This window comes from the organism of the source record quoted next, unplaced genomic scaffold, assembly GCF_019419815.1.
Source record: "Pyrus x bretschneideri cultivar Hongxiangsu unplaced genomic scaffold, Pyrus_bretschneideri_v1 Contig1, whole genome shotgun sequence".
Classification (NCBI taxonomy): Eukaryota; Viridiplantae; Streptophyta; class Magnoliopsida; order Rosales; family Rosaceae; genus Pyrus; species Pyrus x bretschneideri.
In genome coordinates, this window is record NW_025999390.1 from 2,732,811 (window position 1) to 2,744,767 (window position 11,957).

At 40.4% G+C, this 11,957-nt stretch overlaps 2 protein-coding genes across 2 annotated transcripts; one reads left to right on the top strand and one right to left on the bottom strand.

The window, feature by feature from the left end:
* Positions 1-1,549: 1,549 nt before the first annotated feature.
* On the bottom strand, positions 1,550-9,719 carry LOC103952983 (pentatricopeptide repeat-containing protein At4g33170). The gene is given in 8 exon segments (XM_018649429.2): positions 1,550-4,718; positions 5,753-5,947; positions 5,949-6,051; positions 6,445-6,569; positions 7,071-7,141; positions 7,240-7,687; positions 7,944-8,802; positions 9,346-9,719. Coding segments are annotated over 7 exon segments (4,824 nt in total). The 5' UTR covers positions 8,718-8,802; positions 9,346-9,719; the 3' UTR covers positions 1,550-1,610.
* A 1,022-nt stretch (positions 9,720-10,741) lies between these two features.
* On the top strand, positions 10,742-11,838 carry LOC103952973. The gene has a single exon (XM_009364684.3). It carries the CDS (start codon positions 11,183-11,185, stop codon positions 11,594-11,596), a length of 414 nt encoding a protein of 137 aa, XP_009362959.1. The 5' UTR covers positions 10,742-11,182; the 3' UTR covers positions 11,597-11,838.
* Positions 11,839-11,957: the final 119 nt, after the last annotated feature.

The following is an 11,957-nucleotide window of genomic DNA, read 5'->3' on the forward strand; positions in this document are numbered from 1 at the left end:
CCATTGGAGTTGGTCTTATCGGGACTAGGATTCTCTTTTTTTTTTTTTTTTTTCATTTCCTTTCTTTTTCTATTTGAACAATTACAGTTAAATCACGTTAACATTTTATATTATTATTATTATTTTATAAAAAGAGAAAGACAAACTAGAGAATGTGAGAGGAGAGGATAGAAGGGGATGAAAAGAGATGGAGAGAGAATCCTAATCCATTTTAACGACCTAAACTGATTATTTTTCAGTTACATTAAATATTTGAGGTGTTTAATTGAGTTTAAAAAAATTGACACTTTATGTTCATAAAAACATAAATTAACGGTCTAATGATATTCTTATTCACTTGTAAATTAACGTTAACATCTTATATTAATTTTTTTATATATAGAAAAAGAAAACAAACTAGAGAATGTGAGAGGATGGGATGGAAGGGGATGAAAAAAGGAAGGGAGAGAATCCTAATCCATTTTAACCGCCTAAACTGATTATTTTTCAGTTAAATTAAATATTTGAGACATTTAATTGAGTTTCTAAAAAATTGACACATTATGTTCATAAAAACATAAATTGACGGTCTAGTGATATTCTTATTTACTTGTAAATGAGAGGTCTAGGTTCAATTCTCACTAAGATCAAATTTAAACAACATTATTGCTAGCCCATTGTAGAGCTTAACCCACTATCTCACTCCTTATAATAAATAATATCGTTTGATAAAAAATAAAAATAAAATCACAGAAATTTCATCGTGACAATAAAATAGACAACTGGTTTTGAAAATGAATTGATTTTTTGTAAGGATAATCTATAAATAAGGACTTAAAAAAATAGACAATTCTAATACGTGGGTTTTGTCACATCCCGGCCCAGGACGGATCACTTCCCGGGCCCGCTCCACCACCGTAGCACGATATTATCCGCTTTGGACTTACCATTCCCTCACGGTTTTGTTTTTGGGAACTCACGAGCAACTTCCCAGTGGGTCACCATTCATGGGATTGCTCTAACCCCCTTCTCGCTTAACTTCGGAGTTCCGATGGAACCCGAAGCCAGTGAGCTCCCAAAAGGCCTCGTGCTAGGTAGAGATGGGAATATACATTTAAGGATCACTCCCCTGAGCGATGTGGGATGTTACAATCCACCCCCCTTAGGGGCCTGACGTCCTCGTCGGCACACCACGGCCAGGGTTAGGCTCTGATACCAATTTGTCACATCCCGGCCCGAGGCGGAACCACTTCCCGGGCCCGCTCCACCACCGTAGCACGATATTGTCCGCTCTGGGCTTACCATTCCCTCACGGTTTTGTTTTTGGAAACTCACGAGCAACTTCCCAGTGGGTCACCCATCATGGGATTGCTCTAGCCCCCTTCTCGCTTAACTTCGGAGTTCCTACGAAACCCGAAGCCAGTGAGCTCCCAAAAGGCCTCGTCCTAGGTAGAGATGGGAATATACATTTAAGGATCACTCGCATGTGGGATGTTAGGTTTCATACGCAATTTGCTTGAAGTGAAGGTAGTCGTACGGAATTTGATAAAACCTTAAAATGTAATGTTTGTAAAGTACTTAGAGAAAACTTGTAATTAATTGATAAACAAACGAATTATGAATTTATACTGTTACCAGTAATCACCACAAGAACAAGTTCCATCCTTGAACCGATGGAAGCGATTTGCATCTCTCAAAACAATCTCTCTCTGATAAACCTTTGATATGTATTTCACTGCATTATGGCAATCTCCACAAACTCTCAGGTTTTTTATCACCCGAATGGCGGCCGACGGAGGAGTGCTTATGAGTCCGTAAGCTATTGCTAGCTTCTCACTGTGGTAGTACAGAGACCGCTCTTTCTCCTCTTCTTCCACATCCACCAGTGCAAACTCCGTATCCGGGACGTACCCTTCTTCCCCAATTCGCTTTATCATGTCCTCCACCTTGTCGTGTATGAGATCTGCTTGTGGATGGGATTTATCGTCTACCACGAACAAATGTACCTTGTTCTTCACGTCTATCCAGCTGAAACCGGGTTCTTTCTTTACATTCTGTTTCTGCATCATTGCTCTGGCATCATTTACCACATCCCATTGGTTGGCAGCCGCGTAGATGTTGGATAAAAGCACGTAGGCGGAGGAGTCAGATGGCTCCACAGCCAGGAGCTGTGTTGCCACTCGTCTTCCAGTTTCAGTGTCCCCTTTAACTCTACAAGCACCTAGCAGGGCTCTGTACATTGAGGCGGAAGCTTCAAAGGGCATTGTTGCTATCAGTTTCTCAGCCTCTTGGACTCGACCTGCGCGGCCAAGGGCATCAACTAGGCAAGAGTAGTGTTCAATCTCAGGTTCAACGCCGTAATCTTTCTCCATTGTAGAAAAGTACTCATAAGCTTGGGAAACTAAACCAGAATGGCTGCAAGCAGAAAGGACTCCAATGAAGGTTACTCTATCAGGCTCGATGTTCTTCGTTTTCATGACTTTGAAAAGGCTTAGTGCTTCTTCAGCATTTCCGTGCTGAGCTAAACCGACCAACATGGCATTCCACAGGGCGACATTCCTAACATCCATCCTCCTGAATAAACGATAAGCATCTTCTATGTTGCCACACTTGGCATACATGTCAACAAGTGATGTTGCGACGAAGGGGTCTGAGGAAAAATCCAACTTTATCACATCAGCGTGTATCTGTTTCCCTTGTTCTAATGCTGCCAGACAAGAGCTGGCTTTGACAAGCGTGGCAAAGGTATATTCATCAGGCTCCACTCCTGACTGCCTCATCTGATGGTATACAGAAAGAGAGCGCCCTTCATCTCCATTTTCTACACATCCTGAGATCATAGTTGTCCATGCAACACCATCGGGTGCAGGGATGTAATTGAACACTGTGTGTGCATTTCCCATGTCTCCACATTTGATATACATATCTAGAATTCCGCTGTTAACACATAAATCTGAAACAAACCCTGTTTTTATGGCATGAGCATGAATTTGCTTTCCCGGTCCCAAAGCCACCAGGCTACTAGCAGCCTTAGCCGCAGTTGTTAAAGATATCTCATCTGGCCTGTGTCCACCTTCGTGCATCATCCTCATAAGGTCCAATGCATTGTGACAGTCATTACTGATTATGTATCCGAACATCATTGCATTCCAAGAAGCCAGATTGAATTTAAGTTTGTTTCCAAGAAGGACCTCTGCGTCCTCCATGTTTCCACTTCGAGAATAAACATCAATAAGAGCTGTCGAAACAAAACTGTCAGCAACAATACCGGATTTTATAGCATGAACATGAATCTGCTTACTGGCTGACAACCCTTCTTCAAGTGAGGAGCAAGCCCTTAAAACACTTGCAATAGTAAATTGATCGGGTCTCAAACCATCATGTAATAAGCCTATAAATAAGTTTACCGCTTCCTCTCCTAAACCACTTTGCGCACAACATGATATCATCGAGTTCCAGGAAATTAAGTCCACTTCTTTCATGCGATTGAACACTTTTCTCGAAGAATAAACAGAACGAGCCTTTGAATACATGTTGATAAGGCTATTTGCAACAGAAACAACGGAATCAAAACGTGATTTCAAAGCAACGCCATGAATCTGTTTCCCCAACTCCAAGTCATTTACACCTGCAACCGCAGACAGAATAACAACTAATGTTACGCTGTCAAGCACTACTTTTGATCTTACAATATTTCTAAAACACTCTACAGCAGCCCAATTTTCACCAGCTTTAACATACTCGGACAATGTCTTGTTCCACGAATATATGTCCAATGATTCCGACTTAGTATCATACAAAAACAATTTCATTGCATATGCTTGAACCTGCTCCATGTGCCTCTTGCCTTCCAAAGAATCAATTTGGTCAATCCCACTGAGAACAGAACGCACGCTAACATAGTCGGGACGCAATCCACTGCGATGAAACGCAGAGAAGAAAGAAAGTCCTTCCTCAAGACCCATTTCCACATATGCCTTAAGCATTGTATTCCACAACACCACATCCCTTTCCATCATCCCATCAAACAACACGCGGGCAGCCTTAATTCGTCCGAGTTTAGAATATATATTCACAAGAGCACCAGAAACAAACTCATCCCACTCCAATCCAATCTTAACAGCATACCCATGAACCGCCTCCGAAGCCCAAACATGCCCTGAGAGCAAACACAGCTTCAGAACCGGCGCCAAAGTGAGCCGACTGGTAAAAACAACAGATTCACGAAGACGCCGGAAAAGGCCAAGACCCTCCTGAACATTGTCAGAATCAGAGCCCGCAGCCTGCGCATAGGCCGCTAGAATGGAGTTCCAAGTGACAAGGTCTCGGCCGGGCATTTTATCGAACACGCGGCGTGCGGTTAACAGACACCGGCATTTGGTATACATGGTGATGAGGTTGTTGGTCAAGAAATGACCCGGGTCGTCGCCGGAGGCTATAATCAGCGCGTGAACGCGCTTCCCAAGCGGCAAGTCTGCGGCGGCAATGGCAGCGCGGAGGACGGAGAACCATTGAGAGGAGGAAGAAGAAGACGGGGAGATGGGAGAGGAGTGAGAGAGGGGAGTGGAAAGAGAAGAGAAGGCGAAGAGAGAGAAAAGAGATTGTGGGTGTGGAGAATTGGTGAGGAGGGAAATGGATTTGGGACGGAGGTGGGGTTGCAATTGCATTATCGTTACTTGGTTGCATTGTCTGGTTTTCCCTCCGAAACTCAAGATTCTGGTATTTGTACTTCGGAAGACCTAATTGAGTTTCAAGTGTCTAAACTATTTATTTCACGAATATATGCACAAATAAAAAGGGAAGGGAAAATAAGACAAACATATCCCATCACCTACTTAGAGATTTCGAAATCAATTGCATTATCGTTACTCGACTGTTATATCCACTTTAATGTCTTAATTTAAAGGAAAGGGAAAATAAGACAAAAGAGTGAGAATAGCAACACTCAAAATAAAACTCAAAACACTTTAAACCATAATTTGCATACGGCTTATTGTCGGTTTACTTGCGAGTATCAGTTAATTTCATTGGAGGTATGGTTGTGTCACAGCTTAAAACTTTAGTGCTTGGTTGTTTTTTGTTTTTTTGATACATCGATATTTTTACACTAAAGAGAAGAAGTTCAACCAAATCACACAATGAACAGCTAATTTGGTGTCGAATTCGTTATTCACGAAATTCGAATCTAAATTCTCATTTCCAAGTGAAAAGGAATAAAAAATGCCTTAATAAGGATGTGAAGATTTCGCTTGTCAAGAGGCACATAGCTGATGAAGCCGGTCGAACTCTGGTAAGCCGGGAAAGGAACCGGAAAAGGGAAATTAAAAAACCGCTCCAGGTCGCTGGGGAAACATGTTTCATTCTGAATGGCACAGGGTATAACTGGCAAGGTGAATTGTTCTATCATGTAATTCAATTCTATCAGTTACATCTGAGGATCAAAAAGGAATTTAACAAAGAAATAAAATTTTAAGATACAAAAAACGCAAAAGAGGCAGGGCATCTGCTAGTGTAGGATCATTTTGGCTACAGAAAACGCAATCCCTCGATCAACTGCTCCAACTTCTTTTTTTTTTCTTTTCGTTTTGTCGGAATTTTTCCTTCTAAATTTCCCATCCTTCTCTTTGTTGTTTTTTTTTTTTCGTTTTTCAGACTTGGACTAAACTTGTTTTCTTCCCATGTATAGATACAAGAATCGCTATGACGACTACGGCTTCACGGACTGTGCTGTGCTAAAAATATACTCTACCTCACAAGTCATCTTCGTGGCTCAGTATAACAGAATTCGGAGCAGCCCTGGCTGTGGTTCAGTGTAGTCAATGCCTTCTTTGAGTAGGTATCGCTGTACAGCTATTGGGAGCCTTGCCGGTGTGCCAGAGCCCCTGGTGTGGTGGCCAGTTCCCACACATATACAAACCAGAATACCAGGCTCTCCTGCTCTGGTAACGTTCCTCAACACGCTCAGCTCAGTGCTCCAGGACATGAAGGGCTTCACTTACATGCAGCCCGTGCAGGTCTATCATCCTCTCTTGTGACCTCCCATTGCCCTGCATCTCTGGAGAAACTGGGTTCCTGTGTTTTCAGAAAACGGTATGCAACAGGAAAAGAAAAAAAAAAGGCAACCAATTAACTTACCAAAAAACAAGAAATACACATGAAAACTAAGGTCGTTGACGGTGAATGAGGAAAAAGGTCAACAGGGTTAACTCGTTATCAACTCATGCTCAGTACGAGTAAGTAGCACTCTACTCGTCGAGACCCTTGTTCAAGTTGTCTCATACAAACACAGAACATCAATGCTTAGAGCCATTCTCAGATCAAAATAACTCCAAATTCAGGCTGGTGGTAAAATGTCACACACGGTATTCATATATTCCCTAAAATTTCCATCTTATCCAAACGACAAAATTAATACTCAGGGCATCCTCTGCCCACACGAACCACAAACAGTGGGGGATAACAAACCTCTGACGATATATAGACTCTTGAGCTTTTTCATGAGCTTCCTTCATATGCATGTTGTGCAGCTGTCCTTTAACGCTCAGCTCCTTTGCTAGAGTCTTGTTTCCAACAAGGTATGCTTGCCGTGCCTGTTTATTAATAGGAACAATCAGGGTAAATTTGGTTCACAGCAACTTTAGGTGAAAAACTAGTAGCAGGGATTGGAGTGAACCCACAATTCTTATGTGGCTCAACATTCATGCATGGTAGAAAGGAAAAACATGAAACTGCAGTGCCATGCCGGCATGACAGTATCATGTAGGAAAAACACTCCTACAAATACCTATTGGTTATATACACATTTGTTTCAAACCCATGGAAGGTGCACACCCCCCATGTGCTGCTGTGGTTTGTTTCTTGGCCACATATTTTGATTTTCAATGTTGACATCGAACTTAGCCAAACAGCATTGCTGGTCAACTCAATAGAGTCAATCACGATAGAAAATTAAATCTACCGAGATGTCCATATGTGGCACCAACACAATTTTTAGCATTTAAGGCTTCACTGTTAACGTAAAGTGAGAAGGATGTGGCAGAAAGGGACTCACGTTTACAGAAACAGACCATTTAAGAACATCGAGTACAAACCTGCTCAAAGTATGCATTACGTAGGAGTGCATGGTCCCGAGCTTCATCCCGCAGATCAGAATACATATTTGCTGTCATCTCAACAATGTTAAAAACATATAGATCGGGAAGGATGTCCATGACTAAATAGACATAAACAGAAGTAATTTGGTTGACCAAGGGACATTACCAACTGCATCTCCAGTTTCAAGCCAAACAGGCGCAGTCCGAGGTGAACCACGATTCTGTGACCTGTCGCTGTACATGCCTCTTCCATGCCCAGTACTGTAAGTGCTATTCAAAAGCTGGGAACGTCTGCTTGAGCCAATAGCAGCATCGGCAGAACCATTTCTCTCATACTTCCATCCAGAATCCTGGGTCGCCAATTTCCTGACAGCTGAAGCAAGATCAATCGCACCTCTAGTAGGAATTGATGAGCTAGACTTGAACAAAAGCATGTTGTCCTTGTCAGAAGATCGATAAGGATTGCCACTTTGGAAATCATCATCTCCGGCATATTTTGAATGACCATGCTGACCATCTGTTGGTGTAAGTGCAGGGAAGTCCATTGAGCTAAGATCGGGAACTGACAAGGTCTTTGAGTTCAGATTCTCATTAAAACCACCATCAACTTGAAGCTAGAATTCAAAACAAAAATATCGCATCAAACACTTCAACTCACACACAATGAAAAGGATATATAGTATCTACAGAATTAGCATGAACAGTTTCAGAAACATGTTTTCTTTGACTTGATTTTTTGAAAAACACAATATTTAACTTTAAAGAGAACTATTAACTGACAACAATCCAATGTAACAGAAGGCATGCAAGCTGCATTGATTTGAGGGCCAAAAGCTTATTCTTCAATTCAAATAACAGACGCAAGCATACCTCCAACTGAGTTAGCATCTCAACAGTCAGGTTCAAGTCACAACCATTGGCAAAGTAAACTCCAGCAAGGCTCTGAGCAGAAAAGCCGGGGAACTGTGAAGCCAAAAACTCAGCAGGGTTAATATCCGCACCTTCCACAATTGCATGCTCACCCAACATATCATTCATGAACCCGTGTCTAGACATGCCATCATATGGATACTCCTCCTGACCATTGCTGACAAACTGATTGCTGTTCAGAATCTGCTTATCCCAAGGCTTAGGTGACATATGAAGGAAACTGGCCGATGAAAGATCCTCCCCCCCAAAGGGAGGTGCAGAAGCTCTCAACTTTTCCGAAAAGCTATTGCCATTAATATGTGACTCGTTTAATAAGTATCCACTGCCCATAGAGGCAGGAAACCGTGTTGCTTCAACATCTTCGTGTAAGGACAAACCCGCTAAAGAGAGGTTCCCAAGGACTTGCGACTCATCTTCTCCCATGACCTTAAAGTCAGGGGTAATATCATCAGGGAGCTGGTGGCGCCAATATTGGTGGGCCTCGTCATCGGAATTATTTGATGTGGAAGATTCTGTTCGATCTAGTACTGCTTTTCCAAATGTTCCAGAAGAAGAAAACTTTGTTGTGGCCTGAGCTGCGCTGGTGCTTCCAGATGACGGAGATCTGAGGGAAGAGGGAACAAACTCTGCCGCATTGGGATTCAACGCAGTTGCCTTGTTTGCAGTGCTTAGTTTGGTGTCGTTGGTAAAGGATCCTTTCTTGGACAAGCTCATTATTTACGGAAATGGAAATAACTAGAAGTCTACAACAGCTTTGAATAAAAACACAACTTGATTTACATTAAGCTTCAACCAAACCCTGCAAAACCGTCCATCGAGTGTTAAAATTAGTCCATTGACCCAAAATTTCCCCTTCCTGAAAACCAACTCGCAATTCAGCGAGTCCGTCAGTCTGCGAAAAGTTAAATCATACATACATCACCATTTTCTAATATACAACAAACCTAAATTATTGTTCAGAGAAACATGCTTAAACCCCTAAATTCAATTTGTTTAAAAAATCAAACAAAAAAGTTCAATTTTCAGAGCCACAATATAACACAAAAAATACAATCTCAGACATTAATTGTATCCAAAGCTCAATTAATTAAAACCTGATTTGGACAGTACTACCATATTCCACCGCAAAATCTAGACAAAAATCAAGATTAAAAGATAAACAATAAATCATGACTACTTTTTACTCAAGCAACCAAATTCAATCGATCACAACAAATTCAACGCCATTAAATATAAAAAATATATATAAATAAAATAAAAATTAGAGAAACGAAAACAATAAAGCTGCAAAATTGAACACAAGAAGCTCAAGATCCGATTGAATGAAGTAGCAAGAGTATACCTTTTCGTACCAAATCGAAGGGATCCATCGGCTAAAGATTACACCAACTAAAAAAAAGAGGAGAGAGAAAGTTCGAGAGAGAGAGAGAGAATCGAAGATTTGGGGGTTTTGTACGGAGAGCTTGGAGAGCTGTGTCTCCAGTATTATCTTCAAGCTTTCAAGGCTACCTCTCTCTCTCTCTCTGGTTTTCTCTCTCTACTTTCTCTCTCCTCTGTGTTTTTGTTTGAAACCCTCTGCGGGCTAGAAAGAGAAAAGGAAAAAAAAAGGGCTAATTCGAAACACCACTTCCACCACCACAGAAATTTGTACAGGACAACCCAAACCCTTCGCCACTCGATTTGACCTCTCTCTCTCCACTTTCTCTCTCTATCTCTGTCCAAATTGTACGCATTATTGCTTTTATTTTAATATTTATTTGACGTAATTCGGAATCGGATTTTAGTATTTTTTATTTTTATTTTCTTTATTGTTAGTGTCAATTTTGAAAAATGGTTAGGACTTTTTTTCAAAAGACTTGGTAATTCGTATTTGGTTATTAGGTTCGTGTTGACACGATATAAGAGATTAACTCAACATAATTATTTTTTTTTACAAAAAATAGATCAATTGGTGATTTAGTAGTACAGTGTAAAATAAAGATTGAAATTTTTTCCTAAACATTGAGTCACAATGTGATGATTAACCTGATTGATTATTAATTACGTTATTTATTTCAAATCCAACGTTGCACAATTTTAACACGTTACATGATAAAGAAATGATGAAACTAAGTTCTATTTTAGCATGTTATATTTGAGTTGACTAAAAACTAATTGATGCGATTATGATTTGAGCATAATTATAGTCAACCAAAACCCATTTATTTTTGTCATTTTCTAATCGAGTTATCGTGGTGAGTACTAAATAGTCATCTCAAGAGTACAGCTTATAATTTTTTATCAAAATACCAATTATTAATTCTCTAAGTACTTGAATTTAAATTCATGTTGGCAAATCTTATTTTATGCTTTAATATATAATTTTATTTGTTGGAATGGTCTTTAAACTAAATAATCAAAGAACTAAATAAACAGTAATTAATTACAAAACTAGCTAGTCAAGATACAAAACTAGCTAGTCAACAATTGTCTTAAGACTAAGATTTTTTGTATGTCTTAGGTATCATATAAGTGAATTACAACCTATATCGATAATTCTAATATGTTTTTTTAATTATAATGTTTCGATAAGTGTTGAGTTAAAAAATACTAGCGGATAGATACATTTATATTTGGGGTTTTATTAGAAAAGATCTTTGAAATTGACCCACTAAATTAAAATATGATTTAAAATTTAAAATCGATGAACATAGTTCTTGAATATAGGTGGCCATCCTTCTCAAGTAATTACCCCAAAACTAAGCAGTAACAAATTGACGAAACATACCCGAAAGGCCCGAAACTGAACCCGAAATCCAAATCCAGCAAGAAAATTACCGCGCCCCGAAACACGCAAACTGATTCGGGAATTGGGAATCCAAAAATCAGGAATCCAAATCCGAGAAGTGTTCGGTTTCGGAGTTCAAATCCGAAAGTGTTCTGTTTCGGCTCCGAAACAGTTCACTATAAATGCAGAGCCAATCAAGCCACTCTGCAAATTCTCACAGTAAAATTTTCAAGTCTCTGAGATAATCTCGCCGTAACGTAAAAAATCGCGTCAGAAAATTTTCAAACTTTCAAATTTCGCATTGATTAATTACAGAATTAAAACGTTAAAATTGTTTGATTGCTGCTTGTTCAAATTCCCAATCCCTCCGACTCCCTTTTTTTTTTTTTTTTTTCTATCGAGAGCTTTTGTTATGGAGTCGGCGGAGGCGAAGCGGATATCGGAGCCGGAGGAGGAGTTGGTGGTGAAGTGCTACTGCTGCGGTTTGACGGAGGAGTGCACGCCGGCGTACGTGGCGACCGTTAAGGAGAGGCACCAGGGTCGGTGGATTTGCGGGCTCTGCGCTGAGGCGATCAAGGACGAGAACTCGAGGTCGTCAAGGAAGATCAGCACGGAGGAGGCGATGAAGCGGCACGTCAGCTTCTACGAGGAGTTCCGGATGTCGAGTCCTCCGGCCAAGCCGACGGAAGATCTTATATCCGCGATGAAGCAACTGTTGCGGCGGACTAAGGATTCGCCGAGGAGGGAGAGGCTGGGTGACTGCCGGCCGGGGATGGTGAGGTCAAAGAGCTGCTTTGCGACAGTGGGGAAGGCGCAGGGAGATTGATTCCTTAGAAGCAAGATTAATGGAGTTTAGGAGTTGACTGAGAAACTAATAATAAGGATTAGGGATGAGATTAGTGGGATTGGGTTAACTGATACAGTAAGATCTTTTTTTCACTTGATTAATTAGATTTAAGTGGTTTTTGTTTGATTAATGTTTGTGGATTAGGTCTGATAATTGACAGAAATTGAGATTAAGGACGGAGAGTTCCAAGTTTTCCATTCATATTCGTTAACATTATCAAATTTACATGTACAACTTCTTTCTCCAAGTTCCTTTACATATATGCTATTTTTTTCACATTTTATATTTAGAGTTTGTTCAGAATTGCTTTTAAAATGACTGAATGAGTTTTTGATGTAAA

Coding starts and splice junctions, on each gene's coding strand:
- LOC103952973 (XM_009364684.3), top strand. CDS start 11,183: ATGGAGTCGGCGGAGGCGAAGCGGATATCGGAGCCGGAGGAGGAGTTG.